We start from the raw sequence: 17779 nt of genomic DNA, 5'->3' as shown, positions 1-17779 counted from the left end.
AGTGAGGAGAATTACGGTCTGGTGGAAATAGAAGGAAAGGAATGGCATTATCAAGGAGGGGCATACACATGCCACCAGGGAAGATGGCTAAGTGATGAGCAGTTATTCTAAACGCGATAGCTGTTCATCTAGCAAACATTTATTAAGTACCTTCTGAATTCAAGATTAGGAATAGGAAAATGATATAAATTATTCAGAGCAGTGGCTTTCACACTTTTTTGATTGTGACCTACAGTAACAAATACATTTTATGTTGTGACCAAGAGTCCATACAAACACACAAAGCTTCAGAAAACAGTACTTAGCTTTAATATTTATGATGTACTCTGATTTTTTAAAATTCTGTCCTTTTATTTAAAAAAATTAATGCTGGTTGAGATCCCCTAAAATGATCTGTTGACCCATTAACAGGTCGTGACTTGCAGTTTGGAAAAATAATGCTGATTTAGAGTGAGAGTCATTTGTGGTGGGTACTGGGTTAAGACAATAAAATATGTCCTTAACATTTTTGGAAAAGGGTTGCTCTTCCTTTCCTCATGGTTTTATTTTGTTTTGTTTGTTTAAATAAAATGAGTAAAAAGGATTAAACAGGCAGCTGGTCCTTCTGTTTGTGAAGTTTTGGGGCCTTGTTTGTATGTCTGGCTAGATTGGAAGTGCCTAGAGGGCAGTAACTGTCTTACTCTGTGAATGTTTCCTTTAGTTCCTGGCGAAGATCCTGGCACAGTGCAGGCATTCTAGGGTTATTTGTTGAATTGAATAGATAGGTGTCTTGGGACTAGAGGGTTAGATAATTGTCCTGTTTAAATTAGTTCATGTTGGAACCATTCTTATAAATACAGAGGCAGTGTGTGTCTGCTCACAGAAGTTTTATCAGTGTGTCCTCATGGGTAGTTCAGAGGTAGACAAAATAGATGTTCTATGGTCTTTCTCTTCGGATCCAAGGCCAGCTGTGCCTCTTGGATCCCTTCTGGGTGAGCAGTGCAGAGCTGCTACTGACTGTGAACCCTTTGGGAAGTCGTTTCACTCCCTGGACTTCAGGTTTTTTATAAGTAAGAGAAGAAGAAGCGTGTGGTTGTGGTTGAAAAGCTCTTCACTGCCCAAACCTTTTGTGAATTTTAGATGCTGAGCACCCACTTTCCACCTTTGGTCCATTTCTGGGCCTTCCCTGAGGCTTATAGGAGACTGAGTGGGTGCTTCTCAACTCTTCTGGGGACTCTCCAGCAATAGGTTTTAGACAGAGTTATAGTTTAAGACAGTTTAGGCAGAGTTATAGTTTAGAATGGACCAGCCAAGCTTTCTCTGCCTTCATCCTCTGTTGTGAGAAGGAGATCTGAGAGTAGATCCTGAATGAACAGTGGAAAGAACCCTGGCCTGGAGGGCAGGGTACCCAGGTTCTAATTGGGTCCTCTGTGACCTTGAACATGTCACTTTTCTTTAACTGATGTCTTTCCAGCAGTGAAGTGAGTGTTCTTGCTCATTAAACCAAAACACAAAACCCCTCTTCTCTTTGAGTCTTATTTTCTTCATCTGTAAAACAGTGCAGGGTTGTGGTGAAGATTAAGGGAGATAATTATGTCAGGGGTCTAGTTCAATATCTCGCACATAGAGAACGCTCAGCAAATGAAGCATCCTTCCCCAGGTTCTGATTAACTCTGATATGTTTCTTTTTCAGCTGTTCTGGAAAACTAGAAAAGTTTTCTTTTTGGTCACTCACCACTAGTCCCATGGCTGCCATGCAGATGGATCCTGAGCTTGCCAAACACCTCTTCTTTGAAGGGGCCACTGTGGTCATCCTGAATATGCCCAAGGGGACAGAGTTTGGCATTGACTACAACTCCTGGGAGGTGGGGCCCAAGTTCCGGGGTGTGAAGATGATCCCTCCGGGCATCCACTTCCTCCACTACAGCTCTGTGGACAAGGCCAATCCCAGGGAGGTGGGCCCCCGTATGGGCTTCTTCCTTAGCCTGCAGCAGCGGGGGCTGAAGGTCCTGCGCTGGGATGCAGTCCAGGAAGAGGTAGACCTGTCTCCAGCCCCAGAGTCTGTGGTGGAGGCCATGAGGGCCAACCTCCAGGAGCTGGACCAGTTCCTGGGACCTTACCCATATGCCACACTCAAGAAGTGGATCTCACTAACCAACTTCATCAGCGAGGCCACAGTGGAGAAGCTCCAGCCCGAGAGTCGGCACATCTGTGCCTTCTCAGAGGTGCTGCCTGTGCTCTCCATGAAGTACACCAAGGACCGGGTGGGGCAGAATCTACCCCTCTGCGGCACTGAGTGCAAAAGCTACCAGGAAGGCCTGGCCCGGCTGCCCGAGATGAAGCCCAGAGCCGGCACAGAGATCCGCTTCTCCGAGCTGCCCACACAGATGTTCCCGGCAGGTGCCACTCCGGCCGAGATAACCAGGCACAGCATGGACCTGAGCTATGCTCTGGAGACCGTGCTCAGCAAGCAGTTCCCCCAAAGCCCCCAGGACGTGCTAGGTGAGGAGGAACAAGGCTTTGAGAGTGGGCCAGGGGAGGTGTATATAGTAGGAGGGCTTGAGAAACAAGGAGTACATCTTGGGTTATCTAATCCAGTGGTTCCTAAACCTGGCTAGGAGGTGGTCTTGCCCAGAATGCTTGTTAAAGATACAGATCCCCAGGTCTTGCCCCTGGAGGCTGATTCAAGAGATCTGGATTGGGGCCCCAGCAATTTATCTCTCTGTCTACCTAACAGACAAGCACTGTAGGTGAACCTGATGCAGACAGTCCTGTGTTTGGGTGCTGATGGTGTGGCCCAGCCTCCCTGCCACTGCATCTTAAAGATTGAGGTCCATAGAGGGAAAGGATTTGGCTGCTAAGCGGTGTAGTCAAAGTGAGACCAAAGCTCAGGGCTCCTGGTTCCCAGACCCAGCGGTGTTCCTGGGGGCCTCCCACCTCCCCCCTCAGTTTGCTCCGGACTCTCTGAAGGCTTCATCCAGAACAGTGATTTTCTTTTTATTTTAAAGGTCCAACTCTTTTTCTTTAATTTTTTAAAATTTTATTTTTAAAAAATTTTGGCTGCATCGGGTCTTAGTTGTGGCACGTGGGATCTTTCATTGTGGTGTGTGGGCTTCTCTCTAGCTGTGGCACGCAGGCTCCAGAGTGTGCGGGCTCAGTAGTTGCGGTGCACGGGCTCTCCTCTAGTTGTGGGGCACAGGCTCCAGAGCACGTGGGCTCAGTAGTTGTGGCGCATGGGCTCAGTTGCCCTATGGCATGTGGGATCTTAGTTCCCCAACCAGGGATCAAACCCACGTGCCCTGCATTGGAAGGCGGATTCTTAACCACTGGACCACCAGGGAAGTCCCAGTGATTTTCTTTTAATTGTCATAGTTTTTATTGTTGTTTTCCCCCCTTATTACAAAAAAATAACATATATTCATCCTAGAAGAAAAACAAAAATAAAATTCCAAATCCCACCACCTAGAAGTAACCATTTTTTTACACTTTGTTGTACTTATTTTCCATCTTTTAGATATGTATTTATATGTATTTCTCAGTTTAATATATTTTTGTGTTTCCTTTTAGTCTTTTTTTATTCAATTATATGTGTTTTTATATATATGATATTTTTACAAAAACAAGACTACAGTATATTATTCTGTAATTTGCTTTAATATAAACATTTTTCCATTTCACTGAAATGGTCACTTCTCTTTAGTGGCTACTTATGTTCCATAGTAATTGAACCAACCCCTGTTGATGGATCTTTAAGATGTTCCTGTTTTCCCTATTATAAGTGTTGTCTAATGAATATCCTTGTGTGCCCTTCTGCATACGTTTCGGGGTGAAATTGTTGGATCAGAGTGTGCATGTTGCCAGGAGAAGGTCATGCACCTTTGCCCATCACCTTTGACATGGCATTTGATATGGCAGTTTAGCAAAGGTCTCTTCCTACTGGATAGTTGAAAAATGACATCTTGTTTCAATTTATATTTCTTCGATTACTAGTGACAGCAAACATTTGTCACATCTTTAATAGCTGTTAATATTTTTTCTTTTATAAGTTGTCCAATATTTACATATTTTTCTATTGGAAGATCAGTGAGAATTTTGAATATAGGGCCTTTTACATAATAGGCTTAGCTGATAAAAAGGGACATTTTATGGGGTGTATCTATTTTCATTTAATAAGTAACACTTGAAATTCTGGCTTAAAAATAAACAGAAAAAAAACCCCCAGAAATCCTGTTTTCTACCTCTTAAACATTTCAGTTCTTCAAAGTAATCTTGTGAAAAGGTCTGTTTCAGGGATTACTGTATCTTCATGACAGCCCTTTGAAATTATTTCTGATCTCATAATTTAATTTTAGACTGAGCCAGAAATGTATGAATTTAAACAAATGCCCTAAATTCAGAGGATAAGCTCGTATTTTCACAAACTAACCAGGTAAAGCCAACTGAAGAAGCAAATCATTAACCTCTAGAAAAGGTTAAATTTTCTAACCTATAGAAAGTTTAACTATATTTTGAAAATATTGATCAAATGTTCAAAATATCTAGACCAGGTAGCTATCCACACAAATCAAACTTGGTTCCACAAGCCTAGGAACAGAGAACTAGTTTTTCCAGGTCTCCAGAGGTGACAGATCAGACACCATGCGTTTAAAGAGGTATTTAGTGTTGAGTACATCTGTTCTTTTTATGGCCCACACGTAGATATACCACAGAAGCCCTCCTTAAATTTGAAGCCAGAGAGAGCGTCTCTGATCAGCAACAGTTTATCTTGGCAACTAGAGACCCAGCTGCTTGCCCAAGGACAATGGCTTCTGGATTACCAGGTCTCTGTTTGAGACAGGGATCTGGTGGGAACGTGGGAATAATAACTAAGATTTCTTGAGTGATACTTTGTGCCAGGCATTATGCTAAAGGCTTTATATGTACTATATTGATTCATTTAATCTTCACTACAACCCTCAAATAAGGAAATTGAAGCATAAACAGATTAAGTAACGTGCCCAAAGTCACACAGCTGCGAAGTGGTGGAGCTGAGATTTGAACCTATGCGTTTTGGCTCCAGAACCCATGCTCTTAACCACAGGCTGCTCATAGAGATCAAATCACAGAGCCCTGTGATTAAACAAACAAAAATAATTTGTCTGGCAGGCTAACACTGGAACAAGTACTCATGAATTTTCTTGTTCAGGGAGGCTCTAGGACTGTTCCCACCCAATAGAAATCTGTTTTAGGGCTTCCCTGGTGGCGTAGTGGTTAAGAATCTGCCTGCCAATGCAGGGGACTTGGGTTCGAGCCCTGGTCCGGAAAGATCCCACATGCCACGGAGCAACTAAGCCTGCGAGCTACAACTACTGAAGCCACACTACTGAAGCTCGTGCGCCTAGAGCTGGTGCTCTGCAACAGGAGAAGCGACCACAATGAGAAGCCCACGCACCGCAACTAGAGAAAAGCCCGCGCACAGCAACGAAGACCCAACGCAGCCCAAAATAAATGAATAAAATAAATAAATTTTAAAAAGAAATCTGTTTTATCTTTCCATTGTTCAGTTGCTAAGCATTAGTTGTGTGACCTTGGGCAATTTGCTTGACATCATCTATGAAATGAGGCAAATACCACCTTCCCTGATCACCTTGTGGAGTTGGGCTGAGGATTATGTGGTGTAATGCAGCATTTCCCTGACCCTGAAGCAGACCGTGTGCATCAGAATCACCCGGGAAGCTTGTTAGAGCTACAGATACTGAGGCCCCATCATCTGTCCTCAACCAGGATCTCTGGTTTATTTTTAACAAGTTCTCTTAGTATTTCACATGGGCAGCCAGTTTGGGGATCCACTTGGCATAATATCCATGGACACATTTTGTAAACTTGTTAAATGCTGGGCCAATACTATGTGTGCCTCTTCTCTTGCAGTCAGATATCACAGAAACCAGTTTGGTTTCTCATGGCTTGAGTTTATAGCAGTTGAGCAAACTTTTATTGAGCAGCTGCTAGGTGCAAAACCCTGTGCCAGGCTCTGGAAGAGTGACAAGGATAGAAAGCCACTGATTGCTGAGGCCCAGTGGAGCTGACGGCTTAGTAGTGTCAGCCAGTACTCCTCTCCCTCAGGATCATTTCTCCTCTCTGCACCTTTCAGGTGAACTCCAGTTTGCCTTTGTATGCTTCCTGCTGGGGAACGTGTACGAGGCATTCGAGCACTGGAAGCAGCTCCTGAACCTTCTGTGCCGGTCAGAAGAGGCCATGGTGAAGCACCACACCCTTTATGTCAGCCTCATCTCCATCCTGTACCACCAGCTTGGCGAGATCCCCGCCGACTTCTTTGTGGACATTGTCTCCCAGGACAACTTCCTCACCAGCACCTTACAGGTGAGCAGGCTTTTGGATGACACCCAAGTGGGTCAGAATTAAGGCCAGGGTGTGTGAAAGTACCCTTGGAGGCTTACCTTTTTGTTTTTTGCTGTTCTTTCCTGAGCCAGGTTGTCTTCATTTCAGTTTCCTAATAGTAGGCTGTTCCCTGGTTCTCTCTCTCCTGCTTGATTATAAGCTCCTTAATTCCAGAGACCCTCTCTGTGTACCACCTTCTCCCCGCCTCGCCCCCCAAGGTGCCTAGCACTGGGGTACTTGGAATTTGAGTCAGCCCCACCCCTTGAGCAGCTCCGCTCAAAACAGTTTTTATTTCTGCCTCCCTGTAGCTGTAAGTTGCTGCAAACCAGTAGGACAGAGTTTTGAAGCTAGTTATTCCCAGGGAAACATCTGCAGCTCCTTAGATCTCATTTAGGCATTAAAGTAACTTTGATTTCCTGTTCAAACAAAATGTGCCAGTTTCTGCAGAGATTCTCTGACAGAAAAAGTGAAATTTGCTTTTAACTCAGCAATTAAATTTTTATTATGAGTGATAATTAGGGAAGAAGCTTCAAACAACTTACAATCTTCATCCTGTGCTATTTCCTCCCTTTGCAAACAGATTAGCTTCCTTTATGTTCTTGGGACAGCCTCTGTCACGCACATTGTGTAACTTTCTCAAGTATAGAAGAGGCAGAAGCTGTAGGCTGTCAGTTTCCATACTTTCTGTTTCATGACTTTTTTTTCTCACTGTGTGTGAGACCCCCACAGGCCTGCTCCTTAAAAGGTGGCTATTCACTAACCTCCCACTCCCACCCATGGTAAGGGAAGGAATGAACAGTCATTAAATGCCTGTTGGCATTTGATAGGCACCATGCTTATCTCTTTATATGGGTTCCCTCATTTAATCTCTCTGGAGCACGTAAGACAGGGAGGATTATTCCCATTTTACGAATGAGAACACTGAGACTCAAAAAGATTAAATCATTAATATAAGGTCACAAAGCTGGTAGGTGGCAGAGTCAGGATTTGTATCCAGGCCTGAGTCTTGGTTTAAGGCCTGTGCTTATGCCCCTACATACCGAATACAGTGTAGATCCCCCCTCCGAAAAGAGTCTTGATTGACATTAGTGGACACACTATCAGGGGCCTGTTTCTCAGAGGTACAGAATACTTTTCTAAAACCAGCATACTGTTGGAAGAGTCTCTGTGATCAGGCAGCTGACATAAACCTCTGAAGTTGAAGGACTTGTGTGGACCATGGGGATGAGTCAGTCAGGCTGATGGTTTGAGCCTGGTGTATTCCACTTCATGAGAGTTATAAAACTGCCCTTTTATTGGTTCTTGATATCACAGAGAAATTAAATCCCTTTAGCCTTCCTCTGCAGGGGAATTCGCCCCAGTTACTGGGTCATGGGTTGCAGAGCAGTAGGAGGCAGCAGCCTGCTAACTGGCCTCTGGCAGTGGGAATACGTGCTGCCCTTGTGATATGCGCTAGTGCTGTCGTGCAAACATAGGAGGGCCACAGTATGTCGTTGGCTGTCCAACCATTGTCAGCACGACCAGCAGCTGAGCTCTCATTGCTGAGGCTTTGTTGCCAGCAATGATTTACAAAGCAGAAAGGGCCCAGCTGGATTGCTCGATGTCCAGGTAGGGTGTGCAAAGCTGATGATTAGAAGAATTTTGTCTTTGGACTTTTCACCAAGAAAATTTGATGTCATTATTTGGAAAAATCCAGGACATGTGCCTTAAAAAAAATATATCAACACTTGTTTTTTAAGCATCCTTTCTTTATATACAACTTTCTCCTCCGAGTGTTGAGGAATATGTATATGCGTTAGCCTGTTTCTTAGAGGTACAGAACACTTTTCTAAAACCAGCATACTGTTGGAAGAGTCCATGTGATCAGGCAGCTGACATAAAACTCTGAAAGTTGGAGGACTTGTGCAGGAGCATCTCTTCATTGATTTAGCAGGTGTTTGCTGAGTACCTGTTGTATACAAGGCCCTGTTCTAGGATGGGAAATGTAGCTCTGGGCAAGACAGACAGAGTCCCTGACTTGGAGTTTAGATTTTGGTGGGAAAGTAAACAAATTAATTAACTAGATAACTCCAGGTAGCCCTAAGTGTTTTAGAAGGCAGTACCATTTTCTAACCCAGGCCTTTTGGTCTCATCTAGACTGCATCAGAGTTTATCAACTTCCATGTTTACCCCCATCAGTCCATCTGTCTCCCACACTGCCACCAAAATGCACCTCTGATCCTATTTCTCTGTGGTCCTCGTTGCCTAAAAAGTTAAAAGCCCAAACCTAGGTCATAATACCCATTCTGATCGGGCTCCTAATCTGTTCTCCAGCTTCTCCTTCCTTTCCCTATTTTCCACCATCAACTCCAGCAGCAGTGGTCTCCTTGCAAGTTGCCAGACATGCCATGCTGTTCCATGCCTTCCTCTTTTTTTTAATTGTAAAAAATACGTAACATGAGATTTACCCTCTTAATTTTTTAAGTGTACAGTACAGTATGGTTAACTATAAGCAGAGAGGATGTCTAGAACTATTTCATCTGACACGACTGAAACTTTATACCCATGTTTCATGTCTTCTTAACTGAACCTGATTTTCCCTCCGCCTGCTATGTACTTGTTCATCCTACAGGATGCCCTCTAGGCATCCCTCTCTGTGGTGCCATCCCTCTCTGTGGTGCCATTCCTGATATCTCCCTCCTTTCCATACTATTAGCCTACTTTGTACTTGTCACTATTATATTGCACAGGCTGTGCTTGCTGAAATGTATATATTGTCTGCCTGACTTCCCCACTGAGCCATGGGCTTTTACCAGAAGCCTATTTTTTGTTCGTCTGGTTATCTTCAACACCTACTTGAGGCCTAGAACTGATCTCACTTTGTGTTATTGGGTGTTTTTAGTGCATAATTCCTGTGGCAGTGTGAACAGATGACCCTGCTATGACAGGTGTAAACAGTGAAGTCTGGTCAAAGGGCGTTAGGAGCACCAGAGAGGGGTTGGTTGTTTCATTCAGGCTGGGGTTGAGATTTGAGGAGACAGAGGGTCAGGAATGGCGTTTTTGTGAAGGGGGCATTTGACCATGAGCTTGAAGGATGACACAGATTTCAACAGGCAAAATGCGGAAAGGGTATTACAAAACTTTTCTCTTTTTTGATGGCAAGTTACACTGACGCCATCTTGGCAGTGAGATCCTGTCACCCCACACACAGGCACTCACTCCGGGTGTTTGTGAGTGAATGAATCAATCAGCCCATAAAAGCCTTCTTTAGCCAGCCACCTGCTCTCCCCGCAGGTCATCAAGTAAGTGGAACCGGCTTTCTTACTTCGGAGTTTAAATGGCTGCTACCCATGGAGAGGGACTGGTATTTGTGTGTGAGCACTTAAAGACAGCCACATTAGCTTGTGTAAAATCAGCCACGTAATGCCCTCTGCCATTAGAGGCCCCTTTGAATAGATGCCACTGGTTTTTACAAATCCCATGGATTAGCTTGAATAAAAATTATTTGTTTTATAAAAATAGATACAGTTTTTTCTTTTATTTGAAGCAACTTGAGTCATCATAATTTGTTTAAAACCAATGAAAGGATAATCTGAATTTAATAGTATGTTATAAAGTGAATTATGTACAAAATAAGAATTCTTATTACTGATTGCATAGCATTTAGGCATATAGTCATGTAACCTGTTTTTTTTTTGAACACTTTTAGTCACAATAGGCCATATAGGCTCTCCAGCTTCATTTCTTGCCAGTATTCGAAATACTAGTGTCCATCTTTAACTCTAGAGGGAAAACACTAGCTCTGACAATGATGTCTGTAGTACCAGCATACCTTGGAGATATTGTGGGTTCGGTGCTGGGCTACCACAATAAAGTGAATATCACCAGAAGTGAGTCACATGAATTTTTTGGTTTCCCAGTGCATATGAAAGTCATGTTTACTCTATACATAGTCTATTAAGTGTGCAATAGCATTATGTCTTAAAAGAAAATACTTTAGTGAAGAAGCACTTTATTGCTAAAAAATGCTAACCGTCATCTGTGCCCTCAGTGAGTTGTCATTTTTTTTTTTTTAACATCTTTATTGGAGTATAATTTGCTTACAGTGGTGTGTTAGTTTCTGCTTTATAACAAAGTGAATCAGCTATACATATACATATATCCCCATATCTCCTCCCTCTTGTATCTCCCTCCCACCCTCCCTATCCTACCCCTCTAGGTGGTTACAAAGCACCGAGCTGATCTCCCTGTGCTATGTGGCTGCTTCCCACTAGCTATCTACTTTACGTTTGGTAGTGTAATATGTCCATGCCACTCTCTCACTTCATCCCAGCTTGCCCTTCCCCCTCCCCGTGTCCTCAAGTCCATTCTCTATGTCTGCATCTTTATTCCTTTCCTGCCCCAAGGTTCTTCAGAACCAATTTTTTTTTTTTTAGATTCCATATATATGTGTTAGCATACGGTATTTGCTTTTCTCTTTCTGACTTACTTCACTCTGTATGACAGACTCTAGGTCCATCCACCTCACTACAAATAACTCAATTTCGTTTCTTTTTATGGCTGAGTAATATTCCATTTTATATATGTGCCACATCTTCTTTATCCATTCATCTGTCGATGGACACTTAGGTTGCTTCCATGTCCTAGCTATTGTAAATAGAGCTGCAAGGAACATTGTGGTACATGACTCTTTTTGATTTATGGTTTTCTCAGGGTATATGCCCAGTAGTGGGATTTAGTTTTTTAAGGAACCTCCATACTGTTCTCCATAGTGGCTGTATCAATTTACATTCCCACCAACAGTGCAAGAGGGTTCCCTTTTCTCCATGCCCTCTCCAGCATTTATTGTTTGTAGCTTTTTTGATGATGGCCATTCTCACTGGTGTGAGGTGATACCTCACTGTAGTTTTGATTTGCATTTCTCTAATGATTAGTGATGTTGAGCATCCTTTCATGTGTTTGTTGGCAATCTGTATATCTTCTTTGGAGAAATGTCTATTTAGGTCTTCTGCCCATTTTTGGATTGGGTTGTTTGTTTTTTTGATACTGAGCTGCATGAGCTGCTTATAAATTTTGGAGATTAATCCTTTGTCAGTTGCTTCATTTGCAAATATTTTCTCCCATTCTGAGGGTTGTCTTTTCATCTTGTTTATGGTTTCCTTTGCTGTGCAAAAGCTTTTAAGTTTCATTAGGTCCCATTTGTTTATTTTTGTTTTTATTTCCATTTCTCTACGAGGTGGGTCAAAAAGGATTTTGCTGTGATTTATGTCATAGAGTGTTCTGCCTATGTTTTCCTCTAAGAGTTTGATAGTGTCTGGTTTTACATTTAGGTCTTTAATCCATTTTGAGTTTATTTTTGTGTATGGTGTTAGGGAGTGTTCTAATTTCATTCTTTTACATGTAACTATCCAGTTTTCCCAGCACCACTTATTGAAGAGGCTGTCTTTTCTCCATTATATATTCTTGCCTCCTTCATCAAAAATAAGGTGACCATAGGTGCGTGGGTTTATCTCTGGGCTTTCTATCCTGTTCCATTGATCTGTATTTCTGTTTTTGTGCCAGTACCATACTATCTTGATTATTGTTGCTTTGTATTATCCTCTGAAGTCCGGGAGCCTGGTTCCTCCAGCTCTGTTTTTCTTTCTCAAGATTGCTGTGGCTATTTGGGGTCTTTTTTGTTGCCATACAAATTGTGAATTTTTTTGTTCTAGTTCTGTGAAAAATGCCATTGGTAGTTTGATAGGGATTGCATTGAATCTTTGGGTAGTATAGTCATTTTCACAATGTTGATTCTTCCAATCCAAGAACATGGTATATCTCTCCATCTGTTGGTATCATCTTTAATTTCTTTCATCAGTGTCTTACAGTTTTCTGCATACAGGTCTTTTGTTTCCTTAGGTAGGTTTATTCCTAGGTATAGTCGTAATCTTTTTGGTTTGAAATATTTTGAGAATTACCAGAATATGACACAGACACAAAGTGAGCAAATGCTGTTGGGAAAATGGTGCTGGTAGACTTGCTCAATGCAGGGTTGCCACAGACCTTCAATTTGTGAAAAATGCAATATCTGAGAAGTGCAATAAAACAACATATGCCTGTGTTTTTGTCATAACACCAGCTCTGATAAACTTCACCTACCTACTCCTACACCTCCTGCCATCAACTATCACTTCTGCACACTTACTGTGCATTATTTCCTTTAGCCCTCACAACGATGCTAGAAGTTAAGTATATAATCCCATTTTACAGATAAGAAGACAGGAACAGGGAGGTCACATAATTTTGCCTGAGTTTGCCAGAGCTAGTGGATGGCAAGGCTACACTTTGATTCTAAAGCCCACTGTGGTGGGCTCCCATATATGATTAGAGCCCCAGATGAAACATCCCAAATTCTTTAAACTGACCTCAGAAAACATGATTCTGCTGCTTTTCGCCTTCTTGGTAATTGTTGTGAAGTGATAGTCTTGCTTTTAACACCACTTTCTTCTTCTGCAAGTGGAAATAAAATGTACTACCTCTGGCTAGTTTCATTCTAAGTTGAATAATCATATGGGAATTGAAAAAATTAGGAAATTTCATCTTTTTGGTCTAGCCACAAAATAGGATAAGCAGTGACTCAGCTATCTACCGTGGTATTTTGAATTTCTCAAGGTGACCTGACTGAACTCAATTTATTTAACTGGGGTTTAAAAGAAAGCTTTCACATTTCTGACTAAAGTAAGATTTTACAATATATAGACTTAATGGTAAAAGTATTAATACCTTTTTTTTTTAATTTGAAGAAAAATACCCAATGAGTGTGCTTTTAGTTCTAAAATGCAGATGTTTGTGAAATGTTATTATCCTATTTCAAAAATATTTTTAAAATATCCAGGATTAATATTCGCATATTAAGATGATTCATTTCTCAGTGATTTTAAAAAGTTTACTTGTTTCACTTTAGTAAATAAAATAACCAGATCATTACTAAATTTATATAAGAAGGCATACAATTAATCTAAAAACAAGAATCAAAGTAAATTGTTGTTTGGAAACCAGATACTGTCTAAACATCTCTTCTGAATTGTGAATTTTTAAAATAACAAGTTTGTAAACTATAGGGACAAAAATAGATCAATGGATGCCAGGGGCTAGGGTCAAGGGGAGGATTTGATCCTTAAGGGGCAGTGTGAGGGAATATTTTTGGAGTGACGGAACGGTTCAGTATCCTGATTGTGATGGTATATGGGCCTTTAAACTCATAGACTGGATACCAAAAGAAAAAGCTATAAACAGATACCTGTCTTGATTACATCATATAGCGGTTGCATGGGTGTATACATTTATCAAAACGAATTGACACTTAAAATGGATGAATTTAATTGTACGTAAATTATGCCTCAATAAAGTTGGTTTTTTAAAACAGACAACCTAGGCTGTGACCTGGGTCCTGGAGACCTGCAGAAGGGACAGTTCCAGAAGCACCTGGTCTCCAAGCCCCTTGGTTCCCCATAGGACACTGCTGAAAATATCAAGGATGTATTACGTCTGTGTCAAGACAAAAAGAAGGTCTTGGTAGGGAAGAAGGATTTCGATTTCCCTACTGGGACTGGATCTTGCTTGACATTTATCACTTGCTCAGCATTTATCACCATCCTTATCTGTACAATGGGAATAGTAATTTCTTATCCTACCTCCCAGTTTGTAGTAAAGATTAGACTGACAAGTTCTTTAAAAAGGACATAGCGCTTTTCAAATTAGAAGCCTTATTTTTCAGACTGAAGGCTTCTGTTATACCTGCCTCTAGTTGATGTTACCCCCATGACGATGTTGGAGAGGTGGGTGGGAAGGATGAATGACGAGTATGCACCCAGCCTGTTCCAGTCTCTCACTGCTGGCCATCCCTACATCTCATTCATATCCATTCAGGGAGCATCCTGTGGGCCCCAACTCTATGCCAGGCCCTGGGCGATCTGCTGTGTGGGTCACATTGATAATTAGGAAGTGACCCCTACTCGGAAGGGGTATTACCATTAATACTTGATCACTGTGATGCAAGCAGAGCGTGAGAAATGCCATAAGGGATGCTCAGGCACAGTACTGGGGGAACAGAGGTTGGAGCAGTTCCTTTCAGCTTGGGCTTTTATAAGAGAACTGTCACAAGGAGATGGCTTGTGAGCCGGTGGCATATTCAGGGGCCTGGTAAATAAGCCACGTCCTCCCCAGGACGAGTCCCTTATTCTGTCCAGCACCGTCATGTAATTATCGAGCAATCATTTGGTACAGGCACTGTGCAAAAGGGACCCAGAAATAGATTTTCATAGAACCTATGATTTTCTTTGTTCTTTTGTTCATTAAACATCCAATGGGTCCTTTGTATATGGTAGACTCTGTGCCAGGGGAGTGGGATGCAGGTAGGAAAAGGAGTCTCTGCTTTGGAGTTGCTCCTTGTCTCTTGGGAGAGCTCAACGGTAAATGGACGGTTACTGACTGAGAGTGAGGCTATGTCCCAGGTAACCCTGGGCACCGGGGGAGCACAGAGGAGCACCTGTTCTTTCTTTGGTCTGGGAAGACATCCCAAAGGAGGTGGCATCTGAACTGAGCTTGGGTCACTAGTAGAAATTAGTAGGTGAAGGAGGAGAAAGCAGGGGTGGAGAAGGGTGTTATAAGCAGAGGGAAAAGCCTGTGTGAGTAGAGGCACAGAAGAGGCAGTGGAGCATGTTTGGGCAGCTGCTCAATGTGTCAGGAGAGGAAGGACTGTGTAGAGAGTAGTACAATTTACCGTGTAAGGAGGGAGAACAGGAAGAGGCTTTTGCTAATTCAGCCAGCAGGGCCCCCCAGGACCTCTGGCGGCAGACCCATGGGTGCACAGGGCCTCCAGCGCTAATGCTGTTTGAAACAAGGCTTCTCTGCTTCCCATACCAGGCCCCTCCCCAGGGTTCAGACGGCCTCACGTTCAGTGCTCCAGAGAAAGCTCCATTAGCTGCCTATAGACAGGCCACCGGCTTCCCCACTGCCCTCTCACCACTGAGCTCACACAGCCCCTCTAATTAGTTATTGATCTGGTATTTTGTTGTAGCTGTGCTTCCTGCTCCTGTATTTAGTCGATTCCCAAGTAATGAAACCAAATTCTGTAACCCCCCACCTTCTGCTTCTGAACTCCCCTCCCCGTCACTTCTGTCCCTGCTACCACCCCAACAAAGTGTCTCCAAACAAAGACCACTGACCATGAGCCTCACTCCTCCTGCTAACAGAAAGACAGTGGAGAGGAGGGCAGGAGGGGGTTTGTCCTTGGAATCAGCTGCAGAGTACACCTGTTACCTTTGTCAGGTCAAGGCCCCTGGAGCCCAGATTCCTTCCATGGTGGTCTACGGGCCAGCTGTGACACGAAGGTGATGTGAATCAAATTGCTGCTTTCACCCTCATGCCTCTGTGTCTGGGGTGGTCTTGCAGGGAGCCAACGGGTAGTCTGGGAAAAACTGGTTCTTCCTTTCTGGTAATTTTGACCCAGGCATTTAACTCCCCTCAGCCTCCATTTCCATAAAATAGGCATCCTAGTGTGTCTTCCCAGGGCCTTGTGAGGATCCACTGGACTACTCTATGAAACTTCTTTGAGAACAATAAAGTAGTGTGAGAAGGAGTAATGGGTTTGCTGTCATTCTTAGAGAAGCAGTTGAGATTCGGGACAATCTGGAATGGAGTTTCAGAGGTAGGGAAAATTACTCTGTTTGCCCCTGCCCATGTTTATATTAGATGAAACTGAATTTAAAAGAACATCAAAACAAGGGATTAGTATCCAGAATATATAAAGAACTTCGATGACTCAACAACACAAGTAAAAAAAACCTGATCAAAAAAGGGCAAAGGGGGGCTTCCCTGGTGGCGCAGTGGTTGAGAATCTGCCTGCTAATGCAGGGGACACGGGTTCGAGCCCTGGTCTGGGAAGATTCCCACATGCCGCAGAGCAGCTGGGCCCGTGAGCCACAATTACTGAGCCTGCGCGTCTGGAGCCTGTGCTCCACAACAAGAGAGGCCGCGATAGTGAGAGGCCCGCGCACCGCGATGAAGAGTGGCCTCCGCTTGCCGCAACTGGAACAGAAACGAAGACCTCGCACAGAAACGAAGACCCAACACAGCCATAAATAAATAAATTAATTTAAAAAAAAAGTGGGACTCCTGATATTCATCCCACTTTAAAAAAAAAAAAAGGGCAAAGGACTGGAATAGACTTTTCTCCAAGGAAGATATACACATGGCCAATAAATACATGAAAAGATATTCAGCATCACTAATCCTTAGGGAAATGCAAATCAAAACCACGAGACACCACTTCACACCCATTTGGGTAGCTATTGTAAACAAACAAACAAAAACAGAAAATAGCAGAAAATAACAGATGCTGAAGAGATTGTAGAGAAATTGGAACCCTCGTTCATTGCTGATGGGAATGTAAAATGACACAGCCACTGTGAAAAACAGTATGGTGGTTCCTCAAAACATTAAACAGAATTACCTTATGATCTAGAAACCCCACTTCTGGGTATATACCCCAAAGAATTGAAAGCAATGACTCTATAAGAGATATTTTTATATCCGTGTTCATAGCAGCATTATTTATAATAGCCAAAAGGTAGAAACAACCCAAATGGCCATTGACAGATGAATGGAAAAAGAATGTGGTATCTACATACAATGGCATATCATTCAGCCTTAAAAAGGAAGGAAATTCTGGCACTTCCTACATGAGTGAACCTTGAGGACATTATGCTAAGTGAAATAAGCCAGGCACAAAAGGACAAATATTGTATGATTCCACTTATATGAGGTACCTAGAGTAGTCAAATTCATAGAGAGAAAGTAGAATGGTGGTTACCAGGGGCTGGAAGCGGGGAATGGGGAGTTAATGGGTGTCGTTTCAGTTGGGGAAGATGAAAAAGTTCTGGAGATGGTTGGTGGTGATGATTGTGTAATAATGTAAATATACTTAATGCCACTGGACTATACTCTTAACATGGTAAATATTATGTGTATTTAGTACAGTCTTTTAAATGATAATTTTTTAAAATGTTTAAAATGGTAGATTTTGTGTTATGTATATATTACCACAACTTTTTTAAAAATCAGAGCTTTTATGGGGAATAGAAACCTCAGATTGGCAGCCTGGGACCCATTTAGATTAGAGCAGCAGTTCACCCTCACTGGGTTAGGACCTGGGATTTTTTGGGATCCAGGGGCTTATAAGCACCCCCATGCCTTTCTTAGTACCGGCTGGTGTAGCTACTGCCTCTTTTTCTAAGTTACTGCCCAGGTACCCAGTAGATCTCCCCGGAGAGCAGGGCCAGGGTGATGGCCCCGCTGGCCTTACTGTCAGTGGGGCATCTCTGCCCAAGAGAGTAATTTTCCATTCTGGTCCTGCGCCAGCTTCTCAGCTGGGCTTGGACCTTCTTTCTTGGTTTGGGGGGAG

The 17779-nt window shown here is 42.8% G+C and overlaps 1 protein-coding gene across 8 annotated transcripts in view; it reads left to right on the top strand.

The window, feature by feature from the left end:
* AAR2 (AAR2 splicing factor) overlaps positions 1-17779 on the top strand; it is a 70764-nt gene that overhangs the window by 1157 nt on the left and 51828 nt on the right. For 6 of the 8 annotated variants that reach the window (XM_082430291.1, XM_082430294.1, XM_082430290.1 and 3 more), the window contains exons 2-3: positions 1673-2481; positions 6110-6339. In XM_082430291.1, coding sequence (XP_082286417.1) covers positions 1725-2481; positions 6110-6339 — 987 coding nt within the window. In that variant the 5' untranslated portion in view covers positions 1673-1724. Of the gene's footprint in view, positions 1-1672; positions 2482-6109; positions 6340-9630; positions 9856-10054; positions 10408-17779 lie in introns of those variants that run through there. The other 2 variants (XM_082430293.1, XM_082430292.1) reach the window with 2 other exon arrangements.

Source organism: Balaenoptera physalus, assembly GCF_965194825.1.
Source record: "Balaenoptera physalus genome assembly, chromosome: 16".
In the NCBI taxonomy this organism is placed as follows: Eukaryota; Metazoa; Chordata; class Mammalia; order Artiodactyla; family Balaenopteridae; genus Balaenoptera; species Balaenoptera physalus.
Note: the sequence above shows the minus strand (reverse complement) of the source record. Positions and strands in the feature narration are given on the sequence as shown.